Source organism: Apus apus, chromosome Z (genome assembly GCF_020740795.1).
Source record: "Apus apus isolate bApuApu2 chromosome Z, bApuApu2.pri.cur, whole genome shotgun sequence".
In the NCBI taxonomy this organism is placed as follows: Eukaryota; Metazoa; Chordata; class Aves; order Apodiformes; family Apodidae; genus Apus; species Apus apus.
The window spans coordinates 3,705,623-3,731,952 of NC_067312.1; the positions used below are offsets into that span (position 1 = coordinate 3,705,623).

A 26,330-nucleotide genomic window follows, 5' to 3' on the forward strand; every position below is an offset into this window, starting at 1 on the left:
CTGAAATCACTTCACTCCTGGCAGATGAGGACGAAGAATGATAAAACAGAGCCAAAGGAGCCTTGAAGAGGTGCTGGGGCTGTACTCCCTAAATTCCTGGAGCAAGTACAAGCTCTTGCTTTTCCTCTTCATTTCCTAGTCTTTCAGCTTATGTCCCTGAAAATTCAGAATGAGTCCCCTGGTATTTATCCTGGCATTTAAAATCTCAGGCAGCAAAGATTTCACTGCTTCCTTTAGGGGGACAATTTTCCAGCCTACAGTTTTCCATTCAAAAGCTTTCTCATCATAAACACGCCCTTCCTTAATTTCACCCCATTAAAATCATTAACATATCACCATGCTTCGCCCTTCATGCCACTTAGCTTCATTCAGATATTTACAGATCACTGATGTCTCCTTACTTAATTTACTAATTCCGTTCGACCTACAGCAGTCAGGATTTCTTTCTATTTTTGCTTTCCTTCCCTCACAATGCCTGCAGGCTGTCGATTCCTTTCAGCCTGTGAGCTCCTTCCCATTTATCCCTATTCTCACAAATGCAAGGCAGAGGCTCACTGCCCTCGCCTGTGTCCTTCTGGATTGCCTTGCCTTCCCCTTCCCCTTCCCCTTCCCCTTCCCCTTCCCTTCTCCTTCCCCTTCCCCCTTCCCCCTTCCCCCTTCCCCCTTTCCCCCTTCCCCTTCCCTTTTCCCTCTTTTCCCTTTTTTCCCTTTTCCTTCTTTTCTTTTCTTTTCTTTTCTTTTCTTTTCTTTTCTTTTCTTTTCTTTTCTTTTCTTTTCTTTTCTTTTCTTTTCTTTTCTTTTCTTTTCTTTTCTTTTCTTTTCTTCTCTTTCTTTTCTTTTCTTTTCTTTTCTTTTCTTTTCTTTTCTTTTCTTTTCTTTTCTTTTCTTTTCTTTTCTTTTCTTTTCTTTTCTTTTCTTTTCTTTTCTTTTCTTTTCTTTTCTTTTCTTTTCTTCTTTTCTTTTCCTTCCCTTCCCTTCCCTTCCCTTCCCTTCCCTTCCCTTCCCTTCCCTTCCCTTCCCTTCCCTTCCCTTTCCCTTTCCCTTTCCCTTTCCCTTTCCCTTTCCCTTTCCCTTTCCCTTTCCCTTTTTCCTTCCCTTTCCCTTTTTCCTTCCCTTCCCTTTCCCTTTCCCTTTCCCTTTCCCTTTCCCTTTCCCTTTCCCTTTCCCTTTTTCCTTCCCTTCCCTTCCCTTCCCTTTCCCCATTCAAGCCTGCCCTGCCTGCTCCTCGCTGCCATGCCCCAGTGCCTGTGCCACAGCGACCTCTCCTCTGGATGTCTTCCAGGAGCCGTGCCTCCAAAGCACATACCCCTGTAAATACCAATTCTGGGTTATTTTCCCAGAAGTAGCCGGCTGGGTTGTGTGGAGGTTGGTTTTAGCTGGTGGGAGGGCCACAAGGGACATCAGAGCTGGTTCCGGGTTAGAGCCCCCAGCAGCATCAAGGTTCTATCTTCTCCTTTGTGTGGGTTTTGTTAGTGCTCTGCTTGTTCCCCCCCAGGGCCGGCACCACCAGCACGGGATGCACCGAGGAGGGCAGTGCTCCCACAGAGCAGGTTTTCCACCCGTTTGGTGAGGAGCACCTTGCCAAGTACTGTTCTAAAGGAGAACCGCTAACTCCCGAAGAGGCAGCTCTGCTTCTGCCTGGATCTCCCTCTTATTTCCCCTCAGTGTGATAAATTCTCCTGGATGTCAGCCTGTGATTCCCAAGGCCGTGTATATTTTTTTGTCTGAGGGGGGCTGTTCATGCATACACACGTTTCTATGCTACCCACCCAGTAACTGCTCCTGCTCCCTGAGCAGGAGCAGGATCCTCCACGGCTGCCTCTGCTGCACCACGTATGTTTAACGCTGGAGTTCTCCAGGTGCTCACATCCCTGATCAGGACTGAGGGACCCTACTGAAATCTAACTCCTGTTTTTGGAATGACCTCGTGTGCTTTTTATTGCATTCTCTCCCTTTCTCTTCTCCCCGCCTCCCCTTTTGGAGGAAATCAGGCAACTTTTGCAAAGCCGAAAGCAAATCCAAGTTAATGCTCCAAGTGGCTTTCACAGATGCAGGTCTGAACGTTTAAATTCCTTTGACTGCCTTTCTCTCTCTGTGGATTTGCCAACTGCGAATGTTCTAGCAAATTAGTTCACTGGTAAAAACGCATATAAGTGCCTTACTGTGCATTACCCAGTCCTACTGAGCAGGGATATACGAGGGGCAAGGAGTTCCCGGCATATTGATGGGAATAAGTCAGTCCAAGTCGTAGCAGTTTCTTACTGGAGAGTTTTAGTGAAAAAGTTCTTTATCGTTGTTTTACACAGGACACGCAGCAAAAGCAACGGCTTCTTGTACAACACTTGAACTACGTATATTTTAGCACAGTTATATAGTTAGGATAGCTATCCTAAAGCACTGGCAGGGGTCATGAGAGGAGACGGAGACCTGAGAGCACCTTCCAGTGCCTGAAGGGGCTCCAGGAAAGCTGGGGAGGGGTTTGGGGACAAGGGCAGGGAGGGATGGGATGAGGGGGGATGGATTAAAACGGGAAGAAGGGAGGTTTAAACGAGGTTCCAGGAGGCAATTCCTTCCTGAGGCTGGTGAGACCCTGGCACAGGTTCCCCGGGGAGGCGGTGGCTGCCCCATCCCTGCAAGCGTTCGCGGCCAGGTTGGACGGGGCTCTGGGCAAGCAAACCTCCCTGCCCGCGGCAGGTTTGGGGGTCGAGGGGCGGGGACGGGGGGTATTCAAGGGTGACCCCCACCCCACCCCGGCCCGGCATCCCGCGACCACCGCCGCGTCTCCGAACGGGCGTGCGGGGAGGGGGGGGGAGCTGCGCGGTCCCGCCGCGGGGCGGCGCTGTCGCGGGCGGGGGCCGCCGTGCCCCTCGCCTCGGCTGCCGCGGGGGAGAGCGGAAGTGGCGTCAAGGCGGCGCAGCTCGGCGGCCTCCGGTGACATTTTCTCCGGCGGCGGGCGCGGCGGGGCCCGCGGGCGGTGCGGCTCAGACCTGGCTCCTCCCGGCCGCCCGTGCCCCAGCGGCTGCCCCCCCGCGGGCCAGGCCAGGAGGGGCCCTGCGTCCCGCGGGTGAGTGAGGGCGGGCGCGGCCGGGTCTCGCCGCTCCAGCGGGTCGGGCCGGGTCGGGCCGCGGGGGCGGCGGAACCGTTAGCGGGGCTGGTGCGGGGTCTCCTCTGCCTCTGGGACGCCTCGGGGGTGCTCATCCCACCGGCGCCGGGGAGGCAGCTCTGACCCCCGCGCCGGCCGAGGGGGTTGGTTTCCTAGCGGCGTGGAACGCGGTTTGGGTTGAAAGACGCCTTCGGTATCACCTGCTTGCAGCCCCCCCCCCCCCGGCTCCCAGCCCCCCTGGCTCCCAGCCCCCCGTGCCGCCTGGCCTCCAGCGCTCCCTCCAGCTGGGGAAGCTTCAGGAAAAGATGTGAGGCTTTCCGGGCTGAGCGCCTCGGGGAGGGGTGACCTCCGTCACGGGCCCCAAAGGCCGGAGTCCGGCCCCGCCGCCGCGTTTTTGTCCTCTCCTCTGGTGGGGTCAGGAGGTGAAAGCCTTGCCACAGCTCCTGGGAGCAACTTCTCGCTGCTTCGCCGTCCCCAGCGTTCCTGTCGTGTGCTGTGGGATGGTGCGAGCTGCTGGGAGGAAGACCTTTTGGGAAACGAGGCGTGTAATTGTTTGGGTTTTCAGCTTTTCTAGGTTTTTTGTTTTTTTGTTTTTCTTTGTTTACTTTGGCTGATGTGGGAATATATATTTTGTGTGATTAAAAAGTTCATGTTGTTTGTTGCTTATCTAGCCTGAGTTCCCCTTGAGCTCGTAACATCTAATGAGTTGCAGATGTGGCTTTCAGAGACACAGCCATCTGAGAAGAACATAAACTTTAGCTGTGCTACTTGTTCTTTTTAAAAGGAAAAAGGCAGCTTGAGTGGACTTGTAAATACTTGTCTAGTTCCAGTATTGTAACTTGCTTAGTCTTGAGCTTCTTGGACAACTGCTTAAAAGGCCATTTGTTTGGGTTGTTTTTAGGGTTTACATTATATCGATAGTAAGGAGAGCTTCTCCCTTTCTTAACTATTATTTTTATTTATGTCTTAGTTTGTCAGTAGTAGAACAAGGCTAATTGTATTAAAGGTTTTGGTACCTTTTTGAAACCCTAACTGCAGTAACTTAAGGGCTTGTTTGCAACTAGTTACATACTTTAAACCAGCACAAAGTACCTAACAGCATTTCAAAAGGCTGAAAAAACCTATGTGTAGAGGTGCTGAGGCATAAGTCAGCCCTGTTTAGCATTGTTGTTTTTTTTTTTTTCCTCTGGTGAGTAATTCTAGCTTTTAAAAATGAATGAATAGTAAGACTTTGAACCCCTGAGCATCTCTTTAAAAATGTAAAATGGATTTTAATTCCTCCCTAATAGATGTTATTTGGTTTTAAGTCTTCCTAGGTACTTGTCATGCATAAGACCAAATAATAGTTTACAGGAAAGTGCTAGGCTATTTCCAGTGTTCAAGGTAATATTTTAAGTACAAACAGTAGCAGCTCTCCTTTTAGAACAGCAAACAAGTGTTAAATTTAAAGTGTTCCTCTTAAAGTAATTTGCATTGCATAAGTATTAAAAAACTTCATGTTTGACCTTGAGGTGGCAACTGGGTATGGTACTGTTTTGAGGTCTTTATCTTGTGGTTCTCCTGCCCGAGTTAACACCTCTTTATTTCTGTTTCTGTGACCCAAGAGCTGAAAGGGAGTCAGTCACAACAGTTTGTCTCCCCCCCTCTTGCCCTGCAGGAGGGAAGCATCACCTTTTTGGAGGGAGTAGTTTTGAAAAAAGCTCTAAGGAGAACAGTAAGTTGCTTGTCATGTGTTTGCTAAAGCCAAACATCCCCCCTACACACATAGGACACAAAAGCAGATGAAGTACAGAGAGCTCAGCTGTCCACCTAACTCCTCTTATCATAATTTTCTGAGCATTTCTCACGTATAGTTACCTAGAGGAGCCTGGTGCTGGCAAAAGGGTCTCCGGACTGGGTGGTTGTGTGGCTTCTAAAAGCTAATGAAATACTATGTTTTCTGTGGTTCTGGTGTACCAGTGACTGCTATTTTGTCTAGGGGACTGGGAGGAGGGATGTGGGGTGATGGAAGGTAGCATGTGAGTTTGGGCAGCTGGTGTTTTATGCTCAACTATGAGAATAGCAGTTCTGACTAATTTTTAACCACTTTATTTTTGTAATTATAATGTGGTGACTATTTCTGCTTAATTGCTAGTTGGCATCGTGAAGAGTTGTGATGAGGAATTCCTGAGAAATCAGGAAGAGGAAAGGACTGTGGTCTTACCCAGTCAGGTGTGTGATGTGCATCATGCTGCAGCCCAGGTGCTGCAGGTGCAGGAAGGCTGCCCGGTGGGTGGAAATTAAAGTGCACCAACGAGTTGGGAAAGGAGTGGATGCATTAAACTGGGTACTGCAGAGGGAGGGGAAAAGGGAAGGAACCTGAAGCCAACCACAGGGCCGTTGGAAACAGTTGGTACAGCGTGGTCACAGCACACGGCAACCAAGTGCTGTTCCCACTGATAAAGTAGAGGTAGGAAGGATGTTTGTATGTGTTTGACAAATGGGCACATCATGCTGGCTGCTGACCCTGTGGTGGGGATTAATGAGGTAAGGTACAATTGGATGGACAAAGAGCAAACAGAATCATGAGGGGCTTTGAACTCATTGGGAAGAGAAGTTGCTGTAACTTGATCAGAGTAACAAGAAACAATTGCCTTGGTTGTCCTAACCCCCACCTCCTTGCTGCATATTTACCTTTAAAATTTAGGCTTCTTTGCCTTAGTTTTGTTCACTTTCTTCACTTTCTCTTGTGTATTACCATGTCAACTCCTTGCTCTGCCAAAAATGTATGTGCCATGTATGATCCACCTATATATCAACATCTCACTTAAACATCTCTTCATGCAATGGGAGACTCTACATACCACACTGTGAAAGGAGCTGCAGGCTGAGCATTCACAACTGGTTGACCAAAATGTGACCCTTTTATATGTTAATGCTTTGGAAACTCTGAAATGTGTAAACTGTTTCAAGCAACTTGTATTTCCTTTTCTGTAACATTTCAGAGTTAGTGTGTTGATGGTCCTTTTTGACAGAATTGGGTCTATGGTCAATCTCAGCTTCTGTGTTTTTATCTGCAGTTGTCTAAATTACTTACAAAACTGTAAACATGACAGAAACTTGAGCAGCAGATTTAATAACACATTTAGTAGATCAGAGTTAAAAGATTCAATTGCCACAGTTGCAACCATGTAACTTGCACCACAGAACAAACACTCTGGAAAAGAAGTACCAAAACGTGCCTGGCTTGAGCATTATCGATAGCAGAGGGGAAGGAAAAACAAAGCAGCAGTGGGAGAGAGGGAGAGGCATAATGCTGGAAAGGAGCTCTGGTATAAAGTTGTGTGGTATGGTCCATGTTGCTGTGAAGTTACAGATCCCAGAGAACCTGAGGCTTGCGTGGCAAGGAAGCCACTTTTGTCTTGGTTTTCATTATGTGAATTTGAGTTCAGCAGACAACTGACATGCCTTTAACTTTGGCACCATAACTCTGCAGCATTTGAACTGCTGTGACACCATGTCCTGGTTCTGCTGAGACAGAATTCTAAAATAATTTTTCTCTTCAGAGAAACTGGTTCTGAGAGACTGCAGAGTCCAGTTCTGTGAGATAAGATGCATTGTTTTCATTTATCTGGTTTGCAGGTTTCTGCAGTGACCAAGGCTGAGGGTAGTTTTGAACCTTGCAGGTGCAGTGGGTGGGAGAGCCAGGCCCAGGGTAGCTGATCCAAGTTGGCCAGCTTGTCATCCTTAGTGTACATTAGGAGGTTCAGGGGGATGTTTTTACTACTACCCTGGCTGCCTTCCCCGGAGGTCTCGTTGGTCTCTCAGTCACCCCCACCTGAGGCCCGTCCTCCACTGGCTGTGACCTGTTCAGGGTGGAGCTGTCGTGCCACGGGGCTGGGCATCCAGCCTCCTCTGCTGGAAGTGCAGAGCTCAGCTCTGTGACTGGGGCTGAGGTAGCTTTGTATCCTGGTTAACACTGGGGTCAGTATTGGTTCCTTATTATTATATTCTTCTGTTTTCACTTCAGCCCCGGACCTCTCTCACTTTTCCCTACTCCCCCTCCCCGGTAGGTCTGGGTGGTAGAGCCACTGTCCAAACTGTAAAACACTGGAATCTGTGGCAGCAAATATTATTGCAGGGACTTTAGTATAATTTTTGTGGTGATTTGTGTTGTTTTTCCATCACATCAATGTTCCAGGTTTTTAAAAACTAATGCAGTTCTCAGTCTGTGACTCAAGGTCCAGAATGTAACTTCAACAAATGTGCAATGCTGAGCAAAAAGAAAACTGGGTGAAAGAGACTGTAAATGAAAATACTGTGTAATGTATGCATATAGTGTAAAATGTCAGGCTTTGCTGTTGCCTTATCATAGCAGAGTACATCTCTGAGCTAGACTGAGGTGACTGATACCTTGTCACTTACTCAGTGTTACTGCTAAGGGTTAGAATTGAAATTTGTGGCTGCCTATTCCCACTTGTTAGCATTCCTTCTTCACACATCTGATCAGCCTGTACAACGTGTCCATGTCCAGGGATGTGCCCTGCTTTCTGCAGCTCAGGCACACATTGATTACTCATTCTGGACTGGAAATGAGAAGCACTCAGTCGCTGAGGTGTTGCTTTTACATTGCTGAGGATACATTACTGAATGTACAGGGAGGTCAAGTAATGTGCCTGTGGTCCTGTGGTGAGTCAGCTTTAAATTCAGAGAGATCCGACCTAACATTCCTTTTTTTTTGAAGTCATTTGGGGTTTTATATGAATTCTACCTTGCAATCTGTCTCTTGAATGCCCAGAAATTTATTTAGCAGTGTATAGGCTTCAGCCATATCATGCATTGTGATGTTTGATCTCCAAGAAGACAGCTTAAAAACTGCTAGGACTCAATCTGGCAGCTTTTTAACGTTAAGAGAACAGGTGGTCACTTTTTCATTTAAATGCAAGTATTTAAGACTCTTCCAGGCTGGCATTTTTGTTTTAATATACGTCGATCATGGATTTGACCTCAAGAGTTCTGCAGTATCCTCCACAATGCTTTTATGCTTTGATGCTTCAGCATTTCCTGGAAATGAGGAGATAGAGCCAGACTATGATTGAATAAGTGTTCTTGTGACATTTCTTGTGTAATGTCTAGTTTCATGGTGCTTGGTCATTAGCCTTTCAAGGCTTATTTTAGAGAAGGCAGATTTTGCTTCTAAGTCTTCCAAAATGAGAGACCAAGTGACTCACAGTAGCAGAGCTGAGAATAACTAAGAGCCAGACTTTCTAACACCAGTTGTCTGTGTGATGATGGAGTTATTACCATTTGTTCTCATTTGAGAACACTACATTTCCATTATATCAGTTTCATGTTGGTGCTGTGTGCTCCAGTATTGTCAGACTTTCCCAAGTGAAACAAAGCAACTTAACATGATATGCAGGTAAGGTTAAGACAGCTCTAGTTTCTTGTTCTTCAGCTTTCTCATCAGCTGGTAATCTTCTGACTACTCTTGCTCTCTGGGAATGTCAGCTCTTGATAGAGTTCTAAGTAATCTGGCTAAAGAAAAATGTTAGGGAAGAAGGTTGATAGAGAGTTGGTCAGGAAGCTGTCTGTTAATTCCATATGCCAGTGATTGGAAATTCAGTGTAAGATGCTAAGAGGCTGTCTCCTAATGAAGAAAGTTGGATGAAATACTAATAGCCTGAGGCTTCATCATGTTTTAATAGGATGCCTTTTGGAAATGAAGTTGTCATTGTGGGGAAGAATGGGTTTCTGGGTAGCAGTGCCTATGAGCCAAAATACTGATAAATACGATTGTGAATAGCTGTGGTTCCACCAGAGTTAGTAATACCTTTTAATCAGCACTACATAGAATCTGTGAGGAGTTATAAAAAAACTCCACATTTCTTTCAGTGTTGTTTTTAAAAAGCTTTTAAGGTGAAGTTTTATTTTCCATGGTTCCAGTTACTAATAATAGTAAGTCATCGTAAAGGGGATTCACAAGCTTTGGATCCACTCACTGTAATAAAGAAAATAAAAAATTGTTGAATACCATAAAAGTAAGCCAGGGAAATTGAATGAGTATTTTGTCAGAACTAGCCAATTTTTGAGGGCTTATGAGGTTATAGGCCTCACCTCAATTTAAAATTGGTTTGATAACAGACACTTGATTTTCATTTTTTATTTTTACACCATGAAAGTGATTTTTCTAGTTTTTAACACCTGTAGTGGATTTCACTGTTGGTCAGTGTGGCACCCATCAAGCTACAATAATAAGACTGAGTTGAATGAACAGAATGAGGCTGAATTAGTCCTCCAGACTGGATGCTCTTTTTCTTCTGTCTCCCTTTTTGTTGAGGACAGTATTTAAATTGTTTACGGTTCCTGTTGCTAATCCTTATTTTTACTTTTAAGAAAGCTCTACCAGGTGTGCCTCTTCCTCCTTAATGAAGAACAATAATGCAACCAATAATTTGGGGTAAATGGTGCTTTTATATAAGAGTATGTAAGATTTTTTTTGGTTCGTTTTTTTGGGTTTTCTTCTGTCAGTGTTTGTATGGTACTGATGAAACCTAGGTTTTAATTTTCCTTTCTCTTTTTATAGCTGGTAATTTGGTATCATCTTGCATGCTGTTACTCAATTTCTGTAGTCAAATATATGCAAAGTCTCATTTATATTGTGGGAAAGAAATGTCTGTTTCCTGATCTGTCTGTTACTCTCTCAAACTCGAGGTCAAATTTCTTCACTTCTGCCAACTGGGAGTAAATACTGTAGGAAGTACCTGATAGTAAAACCCCTCCTAGAGGCATTATTCATAATGCACTTGTCACAGGCTTTTGGCTGAGTCAGTTATATTTTTTTTAAATACCCAAGGTTGCTTTTGTTCATTCGTAGAACCAGCCTGTGTTTACTTCATATTGTTTATTTTTTGTCAAATGTGTCCATGTACCTTTGTCTGTGTCTTTGGTGTCCTACAAGAAGTTAACTTTTTTTGTTTTATTAGTTTCTTAGGAAAGCTCAGCTAAGGAGGAGAGTGTTAGGATTTGTAAAGAGAAAGATTCAAAGGTTAGCTGTCTGCAGTTAGCTCTTGAGTGTGGTTCAGTGGCACTGCTAAGGTTTCTTAGTGAGAAAGCAGATTGTCATTTCTAGTGAAGCCATACATATTGCTTAAGGAGTCCTAATTAGGTCATGATAGACCAGTGTAATGAGTGCTTTCTTCTTTAGGAGCACTTTGGACATGTAAAGACTATAGTATCGATTGTTATCAATCTGTCACCTCATTACTGGTCAAAACACAATCAAGGGGTTGGTGTCAAGAGCAGCCCACAGCAGTTGGGTCTTACTGTTGCTAAAATCTTCATAATTTGAATGCAACATGACTTTGCCTTTAGTGTAGTAATGCCATTTATTTTTCAGTAATATACCTACTGCAAATTAATGTTGCAGTAACTACATTTTAGGCTAGTATTTTACAGCCTTTCTGTAAAATATGGGCATGTCATAGAATCCCAAATGGGTTTGTGTTGGAAGGGACCTTAAAGATCATCTAGTTCCAAGACCCTGCCATGGGCAGGGACACATCCCACCAGCCCAGGTTGCTCCAAGCCCCATCCAACCTGCCCTTAAACACTTTCAGGGATGGGGCAGCCACAGCTTCTCTGGGCAACTTGTTCTAGTGCCTCACCACCCTCACAGGAAATAATTTCTTCTTAACATCTAACCTAAATTTCACCACTTCAGTTTAAAACCAGTCCTCCTTGTCCTGTTGGTACATGACTTTATAAAAATAATCTGATATTTCTTCTTCAGTTGACCAGACCGTAAAATGGGAATGTTGCTGCTCAGTGCCAGGAAGAGTTTTTAGGTGTAAGAGATGAGGAGATGCTAGTGAGTCTCTGCATCATCTGTGGAAGTACTGGCAAGACAGGCTGGGCAGTTGTAGCGTGGGTTAGGTAGGCAGCATTGTTAGTGAAAAGAAACATAACACTTGACAAAACAGCTCTCTCACCTGCTGAGGAAATCTGTCCTGAGGTCAAAGGTTCTGCAGGTTTGGCATGGTGTTTTGCAGGATCAGATGAATCGCCCAATCCCTCCCTTGCTCCAGGCCTGTCCCTGTTGTCTGTTTTGTGAGATGATGATCCTTCTCTCCTTCATCTCATTCATCCACCTAGCCTGCTAAGCAGGTGGACAGCTTTCCTCTGGGAAACTGGAATTACAAAAGGATTTGATGGGTGCTGGCTGTCCCAGAAAGCTGACAGTTCTGCCTCTTTACAGTGGCAGTGGACTAGGCGATGGATTGGCAGACTTCTGGAACTGCAGCCTGTTTCGTACAGCACTCTGCTGGCTCAAGATCCAAATAACAGTGGTAGTGAGGTGCAGTTGTGCCTGTCCGTGCTGGACCAGCTTTGATTTTTGCAGGAGACAGCACAAGCCCTTCTTAAATGAACGCTGCAATGTCAAGATTACTACTTTGAAGTTCCTTTGCAGTTGTCCTCATCTGCCATTTTGAGCTATTAGTCAATAACGCAATGTTTAATTTCAGTATATTTCAAATGTTCATAATAGAAAGAAAATCTATGCTCTGAATGTCAGGATTAAGTTGTGATGCTCAAGCAATTTAAGTGTGGCTTTTCTGTGAGCATTACTTTATTGACCATGACAGAACAATAGACCAACAGTTCTTGAGGTCTGTTCATGTAGAATAGCGTGAACCAGTAGAGGAAGCACAGAAAACGTTTCCTTTGAGGAACAGAAATGGATAGGTAAAGTAGAAACATTTTTTAAACTCAAAATCATAGAAAAAGATGGTACATCTGTATGAATGTGCTCAGTATAGTGCACTTCTACAAGCAAGTATATGGCAGACAGAAAAATAAACTAAGCATGGCTCTCCTAGCATTGATTTCTGCTGCTAGTTTTGTTGAAAGAATGATGAAAAAAAAATTGGGCGACTTGCTCTTAGATTTAGGAGCAGATAGCAATAAAAATATGCCCCCTCAGATTTTGAGAGTAGGGATCACTGTAGACTTTAAATCACTGTGCTCTTGAGAAAAATGGTTTCACTATGAGAAAGAAATGAGATTTCAGAAGGCTAAGAGCAGCCAACCCTCTGTGCCTTCATTGGTATGCTAATTAATGTATTTTTACAAGGACTGATTTTTTTTTTTGTGGGATTCCAATGCAGCTGTTGAGTGTTCCTGGAAGCCTGTGTGCAACCTTGTGAACTAACCCATACCTGGTAGTTACCTTGCATTTGGAAGAAGCAGACTAGATGCATTAAACATTACAATGCAAAAATTTGGACTTTACAAATGTAAAGTCTTGCGTCTTATTTAAGATTAAAAACATTACCTTTCAAGGTTGCAAAGGATGCTTTGCAAACCTTAATTTTAACGCGTGCTTGTTTTTGTTGGGTTTAGTTTTTTGGTTTTGTTTGCGTTTTTTTGTTTGGTTTGGTTTTATTTTTGTCTTGGATGATTTCTATATGCAGCCTGTTGAGCACTCAGTAGGAGCAGCCTATTTGTAACCTTAATTTGTTTGTGTAAAACCCGTTGAAACACAGCATTAGTTTAATCCTTTCTTCTTTTGTTTCTCACCCCAATTCTATTACAGGAGTCCTATTCTTTAGGTTTGCTACCAGGCCTGATTTATGAATCATCTGATAAAGGGCCATCTCCACTCCCAGAAATGTGCCTTAGGTAAAATTGTGTACCAGTGAGTCAGCTTTAGGGCAACACTTTCAAAGGAACACTATATAAATTGCACAGTATCCATGTGGGGGTGGCTTAGTGTTATGAAAGATCTCCTCTCCAGCATCCTGCACACACATCCACACAGAGCTGAGTCAACTTTCTTGAGTTAAATCGAGCGCAGTTCACACTTCTGTTGTTTTAAAAGCATGGGTATATGCCACACTTGCATGAAAACAAAAAAAAATGTATGGTATATTTGGGAGGAGATGAACAAATCTAAAAAACAGCAGTTGGGAAGCACAGAAAGTGCTGGTACTTCTGCATTTGTGTGGATGCAGATTAAAGGTCTAATTATCTGGCTCGATTAGTTTTGAGTTACTTAGACATTCTGTTGTTGGGCACATCCATATTTGTTAATTGTACTAGAATGGCACTGGTGAGTTTACTGAATTAGGTGTCCTGGCTCTTAATGGAAAGGAAAGTGATTGGAATAGGAAAAAAAATATGGCCAACATGCAGATACACCTGGAAAGGATTTTGGTGCTGTTTTGGAAGTGGCCAGTCACATCTTCAGAGTTAGGTGCCTCTCTGCCAGAAGAGGATATAACCTTGGTCTTTGCCAAAAGTTTTCCTGTCATGTGCTGCTTTGGTCCTTTCCCAGCCCACCATCCTTAGACACACGGTCTGTCAAGAGTTTGTTTCAGAGTTCTTTATTGGCTTGCCAGAATGTTTACATTTTTTTAAAAAGTCAGATCTTTTACATAATTTTTTAGCCTCAGTTGTTAATATGTCAATTTGTAATTACGTCTCTCACAGCTGATTTACTCCATCCATGCTCAGTTATGTTGGGTAAATGAGATAAGGTGATTCACTGGTGATAGAAATAATTGTTTATGTAAGTACGAACCACTACAGCCTTTAGTTCTGTAGAAATACGAAAGCATTCAGATTTAGATGAAAATAGTGACTCCTGTGATGCTCAAGCTGTAAAGTAGTAGATTTTCTGGAAGGATCTCTGTAGTTAGCTGTGAATACTGAACATGTAGCTCCTGTGCAGCAGTGCAGTTTAACTTTTCATTTACATAGTCACAAAGGCTCAAATAATGCAATTGATGTTATATTCTGCAAAACCTAGATAGGGTTTTTCATTTTTAAAAAATTACAGCTTGCAAGTGAATGGTTAGTGGTGCAAGGAAGTAGGTTGTTCAAACTGTTTTCTTTCACTGCTAAAATAAAATGGAAATACATTGTTCTGCTGGATACTTTTTTTCATTTAAACAATTGCTACAACTCGCATGAGAGGGGTAACAGTAATAAGGGAAAACAAGTGGTCTGTTGATCTCTGAATAAGAGGAAATGTGTCAGTAATGAGCTAAAGTGACTTCTAGCAGCAAGCTGCTGTGAAAAAGGTACTTCAGAAGTAAGAATCTGTTGTATGCACAGCTGCTGACAAAAAGAACTGGTTTGCTTTATGTAAGCTTAGACATTCTTTATCATTACTTTGTTCAGTAACATCTAAAATGATAATGTACAATTAAGGTTAGGGTATCATGGTGTTTATTAACTTTCAGGCATTACTGTTTGGATGAAACTCATTTCCTTCTCACATTGCAGGGTATATAATTATGAAGAACAACATTTAGTGAGAGCAAACCAAACAAAAATATTCTGAAGGATATATGTGTGGCCATTTATTGATTGATGAAGAGCATCCATGCCACCATTGATATAACTCTTTGTGCAGTAGTATATGTTACTTAATAGCACATATTCCACTATAGTTGTTCTTTAGGAAGCTACTAACCCCTGCTTGAATGTGATTTTTTGCTTTTCAATAATTTTTATCCTCAAAAATCTCAGAACGAACAGTGCTGTGAAAGAAACACTCGGTACCCTCTTCTCTGTCTAGTCAAACAAAACCTGTGAGTTCAAGGTGTGATGAGATGAAACAAAATGTAGTTTTTATTCAGGTCTGGGTTGTTTTTTTCTTCTGAAGGGATGGCTTATTGCTTGCCTGTCCTCCCTCATCTTCCTGCCAGGCAGACTGGCAGGGCTGTCTGCTAATCTGACCTTCAAAATCCTTCTGTATTTCTTCACTAAAGTGCTGTTTTCATAGCATACAAATTGCATGCCTTTTCAAATCAGTCCACAATTTGAAAATACTTCTCTGATAAAGATACAGTTAGATATCTAATGGCTTCTACATACTAGTGTTTTGTGTACGTGGATGGAAAATGAAGTAATTTACGATGGAAAAATCTAGCACGGAACTTTTAACAGAATTGCTTTTTAAAATCATCAGTGCCATATTTGTGAATTAGAAAAAGGAGAATGACATTTCTGAGCAGTGTCTAAGTATCTGTCTGTAAGGCTCACAGCTTATTTTTCAGTGCTATTTTGTTCTCATTTAATAAGTAAGAAACTAGTTGTTCTCTAGCATCACCCTGAGTTTACCTTTTCTAGTACTGCTACTAGAAGAGTGAGTGGCAAGAAACCAATGGGAATTTTTCAATACAGTCTTCCTCTCTCTGCTCTATACATTTATTAAGCAGATCTAGATCACTATGTGTTTTCTTTATTTGGGACAACTTCTCTTGGCATAGGTATTTTCCCCTGAACTGTCTGTATTCCTCCCTGCAGCAAAGACTGAGTCACAACAGACTTTTTCCATGAAGATAAAGATAAAATTTCCTTTTTTCTTTCTTTCTTTTTTATTTTTTTTTTCATATATGTACTAATACTAGAATTGTTGAATTTTTAAGTTCAAGATGAAGGGACCTGGAGAGTTCAAACCTCATCAGAGCATCAGAGCAAGTGTCTTGTTGAAACACACACAGAAACACACATCATTAACCAGATATACTTTTGTGAAGTTAGCAGTCTGTGTGTTGACTTATTACTGAAAATATAATTTGCTGATCTCCGTGTGAGGGATCAAACCAGCATGGTTTGAGTAGTTAAAATAAGATCCTATTTATTAGTAAAAAATCCTAAGTCACTGAATTTGACTATTAGCAAGGTGGCAGCATGTAGATGAGACAGAATTTTTCTGGCTGATAAACCAGTGAGATGGAAAAGCAAGTACAAGTCCCCTTGGAACCTGTAAGGTAGATTATGTTCTTTAAAGAGAACGGGCTTGAAAGGGCAAATTGCATTGGGAAAATCAATAAATGGGTACAGGAGTGGTGTCACAGCCAGGGCTTTGGCTTCCTAGACCATGGGACTTGATTTCAGAAACCTGGTCTCCTAGGGTCTGATGGGGTTCGTCTTTCAGGGAAGGGTGTGAGCATCTTGCTAAGCTTGCCAATCTGGTAAGGAGGGCTTTAAACTAGAGTTGCTGGGAGAGGAGATCCTCAATCCATCCCACTGCCACCCCTTTGAAGCCAATTTGAGTAAGAGATGCCCTGAGCCTGAAGGATCACAAGCCAGCAGCAGAACACCCAAAATGAAGGATAGTGGAATCCCAGGCAATGAGGCAGCGTCAATGGGGGCGCAGCCTAAATGCCTCTGTGCAAGTTCAAGGAGCATGGGAAATAAGCAAGAGGAACTGCAAATATGTACAAACCTGCAGGGCTATGATCTTACTGGCATCACAGAAATGTGATGGGACAACTCCTGTGACTGGAGTGTAGGAATGGATCAATATAAGCTCTTTAGGAAGGACAGGCAGGGGAGAAGAGGAGGAGGCGTTGCCCTCTACATCAGTGATGAGCTGGAGTCCATGGAGCTCCACCTGGGGATGGATGACAGAGAGCTTATGGCTCAGGGTTAAAGGGAAGACAGGGGCTGGTGATATTACAGTGGGAGTCTGCTATAGGCCATCTGACCAAGATGACCGAGTGGATGAGGCCCTCTACAGGCTGAAATGTGCAGCTTCCCGTTCACAGGCCGTGATCTCAACTGCTCTGATGTCTGCTGGAGTGACAACACAGCAAGGCACCTGCAATCCAGACAGTTCCTGGAATGCATTGATGACAACTTCCTCCTCCAAATGGTAGAGGAACCAACCAGAAAAGGTGCTATGCTGGACCTTGTTCTCACCAACAAGGGTGGCCAGGTGGACATTGTGAAGCTTAAGGGTAGCCTTGGCTACAGTGACCATGAAATGTTGGAATTCAGGATCTGCAGGTTAACAAGAAAGGTCCAAGGCAAGCTCGCTACCAGGAGAGCAGATTTCAACCTCTTCAGGGATCTGCTTGGTAGGATATCATGGCATAAAATCCTGTAGGGGAGAGAAGCCCAAGAAAGCTGGTCAGTATTGAAAGATTACCTCCTCCAAGCCCAGGAGCAATGAATGCACCCCAAGAAAGAGGAAGGCAGGCAAGAATGCCAGGAGACCTGCATAGATGAACAGAGAGCTCCTGGACATTCTTAGAAAAAGAAAGTCATCTGAGGGTGGAAGCAGGGACACGTAGCCTGGGAGAAATAGAAAAGTTGTCTGAGCAGCCAGGGATCAGGTTAGGAAAGCTAAAGCCCAGATAGAGTTAAACCTGGCCAAGGACATTAAGGGTAAGAAGAAGGGTTTCTACAGGTACATCAGTCATCAGAGGCAGAGCAGGGAAAATGTGAGCCCTCTGCAGAAGGAAACAGGAGACCCTGTCATGCAGAATATGGAGATATCTGGGGTACTGAACAACTTTTTTGCATAATTCTTCACTGGTAAGGGCTCTGACCACACTGTCCAGGTCACAGAAGACAGAGGGAGAGACTGGGAAAAGGAAGATCCGACCACTGTAGGAGAAGAGCAGGTTTGAGACCATCCAAAGAACCTGAAGGTGCATGAGTCCATCAGACCTGACAAGATCCATCTGTGGCTCCTAAGGGAGCTGGCAGATGAAGTTGCAACACTGCTTTCCATCGTATTTGAGAAGTCATGGCAGACTGGTGAGGTTCCCACTGACTGGAAAAGGGGAAGCCTAACCCCCATTTTCAAAAAGGGAAGGAAAGAAGATGCAGGGAACTACAGGCCAGTCAGTCTCACCTCTGTGCCTGGTAAGATCATGGAGCAGATCCTCCTGAAGGCTCTACTAAGGCACATGGAAAATGTGGAGATGGTTGGTGGCAACCAGCATGGCTTCACCAAGGTCAAATCCTGCCTGACTAATTTGGTGGCCTTCTAAAACGGGGACACAGTGTCAATGGACAAGAAAAGAGCAACTGACGTCATCTACCTGGACCTGTGCAAAGCATTTGATCCTGTCCCACATGACATCATGGTCTCAAAACTGGAAGGATATGGAGTTGATGGATGGACCGCTCATTGGGTAAGGAACTGGCTGGATGGTCGCACTCAGAGAGTGGTGATCAACAGCTTGATGTCCAGATGGAGACCAGTGACTTGTGGTGTTCCTCAGGGGTCAGTACTGGGACTGGTGCTGTTTAACATCTTTGTCAGTGATGTGGACAGTGAGATTGAGTCCACCCTCAGCAAGTTTGTTGATGACACCAAGCTGTGTGGTGAAGTAAACACGTTGGATGGAAGGGATGCCATCCAGAGGGACCTTGACAAGCTTGAGAGGTTTGCTTATGCCAACCTCATGAAGGTTCAGCAAGGCCAAGTACAAGGTCCTGCACCTGGGTTGGGGCAATCTCAAGCACAAATACAGGTTGAGGGAGAATGGATTGAGAACAGCCCTGAGGAGAAGGACCTAGGGGTGTTGGGAGATGAAAAGCCCAACATGAGTCAGCAATGTGCACTCACAGCCCAGGAAGACAACCATGTCCTGGGCTGCATCAAAAGAAGTGTGGCCAGCAGTTGGGGGAGGTAATCCTGCCCCTCTACTCTCTACTCATGAGACCCCACCTGGAGTACTGCATCCAGTTCTGGAGCCTTCAGCACAGGAAGGACATGGAGCTCTTGGATTAAGATGACCCGAGGGCTGGAGCAGCTCTCCTGTGAAGACAGGCTGAGGGAGTTGGGGTTGTTCAGCCTGGAGAAGAGAAGGCTCCAGGGAGACCTCATAGTGGCCTTCCACTGTCCTAAGGGGCTACAGAAAAGGTGGGGAGGGACTTTTTATAACGGCTTGTAATGATAGGACAAGGGGTAATGGTTTTAAACTGGAAGAGGGGAGATTTAGGTTAGATGTTAGGAAGAAATTCTTTGCTGTGAGGGTGGGGAGACCCTGGCCCAGGTTGCCCAGAGAAGCTGTGGCTGCCCCACCCCTGGAAGTGTTGAAGGGCAGGTTGGATGGGTCTTGGAGCAACCTGGTCTGGTGGGAGGTGTCCCTTCCCATGCAGGGGGGTTGGAACTGGATGATCTTCAAGGTCCCCTTCCAACACAAACTGTTCTGTGATTCTATGATATGTTCCCAAGTAGGATGTTTGTGGAAAAAAGTCTCTGATTCACTCTTTCTGCCCTTTAGCTTTGTGTCAAGCTCTGTCCTTCGTGCTCCCCAGGCTAAAAAGATGAATAGTTCAGAAACTGTTCTTCACTTATTAGTATTAATTTCTAAACACGGTTCATTTGGGGAGGTTGATATCATTCCTCTGTGTGTTGGAGCTAGCAGGTTTTCCCTTGCATGAAAACAAAGTACGTTTCAAAGCTCTTAGAAAGAGCTGCTCTTTTCAAATTGCATGGCCTCAGCAAAACCAGCACTAGCAGAAACAATACATACCCTACTGTGTGTAACTCTTGGTCTGTCATTTAATCATCAAAGCTGTATTTTATTTACTGTATAATAGGATAATTATTTGATAATGTATATTTTCAGATTAAATATATAGAAATACTGCTTTTATTACAGGTTTGGGATGTGTTTGTCTCAGAACATGTTTATTCACCACTTGGGTTTTTTGATGCTGTGCTGGGGCCTTGGGATTAAATTGGTTCTTGACATATTTATTTACTATGTTAAATTATGTAGTAATCTCCAGAACATTTTTTTAAGTTGCTTTCAAGAAAGTTTTACTCAGTCCCAGTACTGGCAAACGTTTTTCTTATGCATATGTTCACATATTTTACAATACGTGTTCTTTTTTTTTCTTTTCTGGAAGGAAAGTGCTTTTTTTGCTGTTTGGTTTTGGTGTTGCTGTTTGGGTTGGTTTTTTTGTGTGTGTGTGGTTTGTTTGTTTGTTTGTTTTGTTTTCATATTTTGCAGGCCTAGAGTTGTCATCCCCATCTTTGTTGTGTTGTCTGATACCAGTTAAGCTTTCTTAACTGGTGTTTCTCATAAATATTTTCATAATTCCCTTGCACCATCCAGCATTTCATATACTACCCTGAAGGAAGCGTGAAATGTATTTTAATATTCTTTTAAAATGAAATTTCACAAGGGGTTGGGGCAGACAGGTCAAACACTGACTTTTTCACAGCACCTTTTAGTAGTAGGGAAGTAGCCTTATTTCATTTTGCAGATGGAGGAAGAAGGAAGGAGCATACAATTAAATGCTTACAGTTATAGGCAGCTTGGGGTGGATCAGGAAACTGAAGACGGAATGTCAGGGAGCTGGAAAATCTCTCTCAACAATCCATGTTTTTTCAGGCTGACAAAAGTACTAATTACCCTTGTCTGCAGAAATTTATTTTTAAAAAATAGACTAAATCTTAACACTGCTTTCTTATCTACTTTTTTGAAGTGCCATAAATTTATCATTTACTACACTTGTAAACACATAAATTATTTGTTCCATACTGTTTGTAATTGAATGTGGTAATTAAAAGATCCTTCTGTTGAATCCAATTGAAAATTTAGGTGTATGGCAGAGCACAAATAATAATATAGATATTGATCTCTAAAACTAAACTTCCCTGAAGGTGCTTCAGGTACTTTTGGGTTGCTAACATTTAAGTCGTGAGTTGGATAAATAGCTTGGTATTTTGTGTTTGCACTGAAGCAATGCCATTTATTAAATTATATCTCTAAAATGTAGGGTAACGGTGTGGGTGGATACTGTTTCTTGCTTGCAGCCCATGCTATTTGATTCTGTGTTCCTGGCAAATTTGAGAGAAACTAAGGTCAGCTTCTGTGTTCTCATGCAACCAGAACTTGCATGGGAGACATTCAAGGAGCATCTGGATGGTGTGTTAGATACAGCTAAACAGTTTTTACATGACCTACTAGCATGGTGGTTCTCTGCTGTGAATAAACCTGCATTACACACAGCTGATGATTCTAAAGACCATGCCTATAGATGTTGTAAGCTCAGTGTCCGTGATGGTTTAGTATCACTTCATGGTACTTCTTGTAAATACATCTTTGTTATGTCAGATCTGCTAGCAGAGCAGTTCCCCTGGAAAAGGAAAGTGGTTGTAGTCTTTCTCTGTCATGTTCAGCAGCCACTCTGTTTCTGCTCAAAGGGACTGGATTTCTTCCATGTTATGTTGGTACTGTAAATTTGCAAATTACCATGAAAACATTGTAATTTTATAAGCTTGAGGTCCTGTTCAACTGAAAGCAGATTTCTTATAGATATGGAAACTGAACTATATCTTAGTCTGTCTAGGTGGGTGACTGCCAAGTCTGGAAATTTTCAGGCTGGCATTGTTCACAAGGACTAAAATTATCCATTAAAATATATTTAAATATCTAGATAAATAAGTTTAGCATATGTTTCTTATAATATTTGATATACATTGAGTAAACTTTATACAGTAAGTTTAGAAATGTTTTTATTATTTTCTGATATATTTTGATTATTCTAGGGAGCTGAACCACATTTCATGTGACTTCAGTACCACCTTTCATGAGTGTGTGTAAGGAGGAATAGTTTGGTGTAATGGGATGAGTTCACTGGGAAAAAGTAAATTAAGAAAACCCATACAATACTGAACCCTTCTGTCTGTAGCTGAAAGCATTGAGTTGATCAGATAATACTGTGAAGAGCAGGACTGAGTGATATATTTGGGTAATTTTTTCTTACTGTTCTGTTCTTGTGCAGGCTGCTGTATTACTGAAGTCCATATCTAGTTCACCCAGTCTTCCCTACTGTGTGCTCCATGCTTTGAGACTAGGAGGACCTCGGTGTTCTGAAATGAAGATGGAGGGAGTGGGAAAAGCAGAGGAACTTGTTGATTCGGAAGTTCCAACAAAGACTTCTGAAAAGCAAGAGATGGTTCCTGATGAAGATGGACCTATAGAACTGGAGACACAAACTCAGAGAGACACAGTGCCCACTGCAGCAGAGCCTGGGGTGCTCTCTTCCATGCCTTGCTTGCTGATGGAACTGAGGCGAGACTCCTCGGAGTCTCAGCTAGCATCTACAGAGAGTGACAAGCCAACAGGTGGCCGAGTTTACGAGAGTGACTCTTCCAATCATTGCATGCTTTCCCCTTCTTCCAGCGGGCATTTGGCTGACTCAGACACCTTGTCTTCCACAGAAGAGAATGAGCCTTGTCAAGCAGAAGCAGCTGTGGAGGGAGACCCTTCTGCGGTGTCTGGGGCTGCAGTTGGGAGGAAATCCAGGCGATCCAGATCCGAAAGTGAAACTTCAATGATGGCTGCCAAGAAAAACCGACAGTCTAGTGATAAGCAGAATGGTCGAGTTACCAAGGTAAAAGGTCACCGGAGCCAAAAGCACAAAGAAAGAATCCGGCTGTTAAGACAGAAGCGGGAGGCAGCTGCTCGCAAGAAGTACAACCTGCTGCAGGACAGCAGTACCAGCGACAGTGACCTGACGTGTGACTCCAGCACAAGCTCATCAGATGAGGACGAAGAGGTTTCAGGGAGCAGCAAGACAATCACTGCAGAGATACCAGGTAGAGGATGTTTTTTAAACTGAACTGTAACGCATCTGACATCGTTTCTCAGCTGTCATGCTAAATTACATGAGTGACACTTGAGAAAAACCAGGACAACTGCAGCTCTGTGTAAATTTGAAGACTGCAGTGTGTTAACAAGACATGGGCAAATTTTACAATCTGTTCTGAGGTATCAGTGCACTTTTGCACACCAACAAAGCATAGAAATGGTTAATTGGAGGAAGGACTATCTTTGAATTCTGGAATTTTCAGCTCTTTTCCTTTGTAAGCCTATATGGAGTGTTGTCAAATCCCGTTAGACGGTGATAATCTAATAAATACATTCTTAAGATAAGTGGCCAGCTTTGCTTTAATATATTAAGACCACAGCTCAGCAGCTGTGTTAGAGATAACGTGGCACACCTCTTGCCTGTGTTACAGTAGGGCCCTGTTCACTATTGCACTTAGGCTGTGCTTTCAGCTCTACGTTTCAGTGCATGACAAACCTACTCAGCCTTACTGTAAATTCTTGCAGATTGCAGCTGGTCACCTATTTTAGGACATAAATATGAATTTGTTTATGCAGGTGCCCAAGCTATATCCACACCTAAATTTTCAACATTTTAGACAAAGCTGTTACCTTTCCCTATGTCGTAAGGATCTATACTTTCTATACTAATTTCCTGATATATCCATGTTAAGATTGGAGGAAGAAAATGATAGGGGCCTTCTCATGATTTCTTATTTCTTTATTAGCAAAGAAAATACAAATTCTTCGAGTTGTCTGCTAAGTCTTTGTTATTTTATTAGCCCAAGTGCTGTGGACAGGATTTTGTGCAAATTATTATTGCAGCGTATTATATGATAGAACCATCTTCCTATGGCTATCAAAATAAAATCACATAAATAAACTTTTTGGCTTGCCAATTTTTATGGGGTTACATGCCTTTTTGCTTCTTGTACTAGATACTTTTTTTTTTTGAGATAAATACCAGCTTGCATAGGGCAAAATATTTAAAGGAAAACTGCAATAATTACTTTGAAGTTGCTGAACAAACGTTTGTTATATTAATTTAAAATATTTGCAGCAGATTTTTGCAGCAGATTTTAGAAGTAACTGTGTTGTAACCAACTTGATTATGGTGAATGATTCTTTCACCATGAGAACTGGCATTTTCTCCACATTTTGTTAGGAAGCAGGTCGCACAAAGGAAGTTAATATTATTAGAAAGTCTAGGAAAGCCATAGTCTTGTAATTATTGTCTAGTAAACTTCAGTAGAGGTCTAAAATTATTTTTACCAGTTTAGTAGTTAGTAAAACTTATATGTTTCATAATTTTTTGCCTTTTTATTTACTATATTTACACTTTGGGCAATTAAAGTCTGATTTTAAAGCTTGTTAAAGAAGACTGTTTAATTGAATTTTGAGACAGGTTCCTCCCCACCCCTAAAAAAAAACCCCAAACCCCATAAAATTGATCCCCCAGTTTGTGTTCTTTAAGCCATAAAAGTACTTTGTGACACAGAAAGGCACCACATGGTATTTTTAGATCTGGCTTCCATTGCAGACATCTGGAACCACCCTAGGGTACTTTTGTGTGTCACTAAGCTCTTCTGTATTTGAGCTCACAACCTTTTAACCAGTAGGAGCTTGCAGTGAAAAGCTCATGAAAGAACGTGATGATTTAGTGATGATTACGCCAAGGCCCAATTTTACCTGCTATGCAAGATGTGGGAGTGCAATAACCATCCTGAGGACCAATGACCTTTATTTTTATTTCATACTACATATCATCTGCTTGATACTAAATTACATTTAAGACATCAAAACTCTTGAGCTGTCCTTTTGGAATCAGATGCAATGCATGTCTGCCACATTGCAGTTTTCCTTTAAACAGAAACAAATTTGGTTAGTGGGAAGCAGTCTCCAAATTTGAGAAAAATATTATCTATAGAGATAAGGACAAAGTTGACCAAAAACACATCCTGTGCTACTTGTGGGTTAATGAAACGTGTGGTCTTAACAGATGTAGTGGAGGTCTGAGACTAAGTAGGGATTCCAGCTCTCCATCACAGTGATAGGTTCACATGCCATCTGCAATTCCTTCTTTTGGAAGTGGTAAAGTGCTTGTATTATTATTTTTTTTTTTTTACTAGAAAGCCATTTTAATGCACTTAGTGTTACACTGTGAGTATTCTCAAAATCTAGGGAATGAACACCTAATCAGAAAATAAAACAGGATATCAAAAAGCATTACTGGAAATTCAGGCCATAAGTGTCCTCTACAGTCACATGCTAAGAGAAAACCACAGGTTTAACTTGAACTTCAGTGTCAGGAAAACTAAGCGCACCTCTCAGAAGGACATAAGCATGAGCAGAATTCTGCCTCCCCTTTTGAAAAAGTTTGTACACATAGATGTAGAAGTGTTTTACAGTTAGTCTGTGTTCCCCTTAGTCTTACTGGTTTTGTACACTTCAGCTGTAACTTTGGTTACTGTCTAAATGTAGATTATTATTGGGACTGCTTTTCTAACGTCTGTTGCCTGAAAAATAGCTCTGCCAACAGAGATGCTCTAAGATTTTTGTGACAGTTAATTCATTGTGGTCTTCATGTACACAGGTTGTACATACTCTGGCTCTTAACCTTCTGTCAACACATGTAGCATGCCACGAGACGGTTGGCTTGTGTGGAATCTGAAAACTAAAAAGCCACACTTGAGAATACTGTAGCAGTTTCTCATGTTATATTACTAAAACTCTTCCATTTTAATAGTGCTGTTGGTTTTGTATTGTTTTTTTCAAACCTGGCTGGTTCTGGAGTATATTTGCCTAAATTATTGAAGAAATATTCCATGAAATATGTAATAAAGTTATGAATATCTGTAGTGTTACTATCTAAATCTTGTGCATGAACCCAAGCTGTAAACAGAGCAATTGTGCAGTAGGATGTCAGTTCTCTCTGCTGAACTCCAGTGTAATGTGGATTAAGATAGTGACATGCTTGTTTTTGTTTTCAGCGAAGACTAAAGAGTAAAGAGTTGAGATCTTACAAATATTGTGAGCTTAGTAGGAGTAAAGCATAATATGTTACTCTGAGTATATGATGTTAATTTATACTTGAAAGTACAGATTCAGTCTAAGCTTCATGGATGCTGCTGAGAATCTTGTCACTGACCTGAGCAGTTACAAGCTTGAGCTCTTTAATTCAAGGAGTACCATGAATTTTGAATTATTGGACATGAAGAGAAATTTATCTTTTAATGACTGAGCCTCTCTGTTGGCATTTAGGATTTTACCATTATTGAACGAACACCAGATAGCATTCACTTTGGGCATAACAGTGTTATCTTTGAGTCCTCAAAAAGGTTCTGCTGTAGCTGTTCAAAGGTTTTCCTTTATAAACCATTTCAAATTTAGCCATGCAAATTAACTCTGCATAAAAATGGCATGAGAGCAAGTCTGAGAATCAGTATTTATTTCTGTGTAAACACTTTATTTGGGGAAGAAGGAAGAGCTTTTTAAAAATTCAAATGTAATATGAAAGTATTGGCATTTTACTGCCTTACACTTTCTATAACTCAGAAAAATCTGAATTGAAATATGGGTGACTCATGTTTTAACCATTCAAAAAGTCTTCAAAAATTGAATATTGATGTTAAAAAAGGTGTTGCAGCTCACTTTGTTAAAAAAAGATAAAGCAAAAAGTATTATTTAATATGCAGAAATCCAAAGAGAGGGGCACAGTGTGTATGAGGGTATCTCAGCCAGGTTACCTCCTTCCAGGAATTATGCATAGACCTTGCAGGAAGCATCCTGCATGGCTTAAATTTGATTGAAGTTAACTCAGAATTACAATTGCATCAGAACAAAGGGAAAAAAAAAATCTATTGAGTGAT

At 42.4% G+C, this 26,330-nt stretch overlaps 2 protein-coding genes across 4 annotated transcripts in view; one reads left to right on the plus strand and one right to left on the minus strand.

The window, feature by feature from the left end:
- Positions 1 to 26,330, minus strand: part of LOC127395940 (inositol 1,4,5-trisphosphate receptor-interacting protein-like 1) — a 149,317-nt gene that overhangs the window by 18,877 nt on the left and 104,110 nt on the right. The gene's annotated exons all lie outside the window — the stretch shown is intronic.
- ARK2N (arkadia (RNF111) N-terminal like PKA signaling regulator 2N) overlaps positions 2,943 to 26,330 on the plus strand; it is a 48,097-nt gene continuing 24,709 nt past the window's right edge. Inside the window, exons 1-2 of one of the 3 annotated variants that reach the window (XM_051643435.1) lie at positions 2,943 to 3,064; positions 21,635 to 22,451. In XM_051643435.1, the coding sequence (XP_051499395.1) occupies positions 21,728 to 22,451 (724 nt within the window). In that variant the 5' untranslated portion in view covers positions 2,943 to 3,064; positions 21,635 to 21,727. Of the gene's footprint in view, positions 3,065 to 18,004; positions 18,022 to 21,634; positions 22,452 to 26,330 lie in introns of those variants that run through there. The other 2 variants (XM_051643436.1, XM_051643434.1) reach the window with 2 other exon arrangements.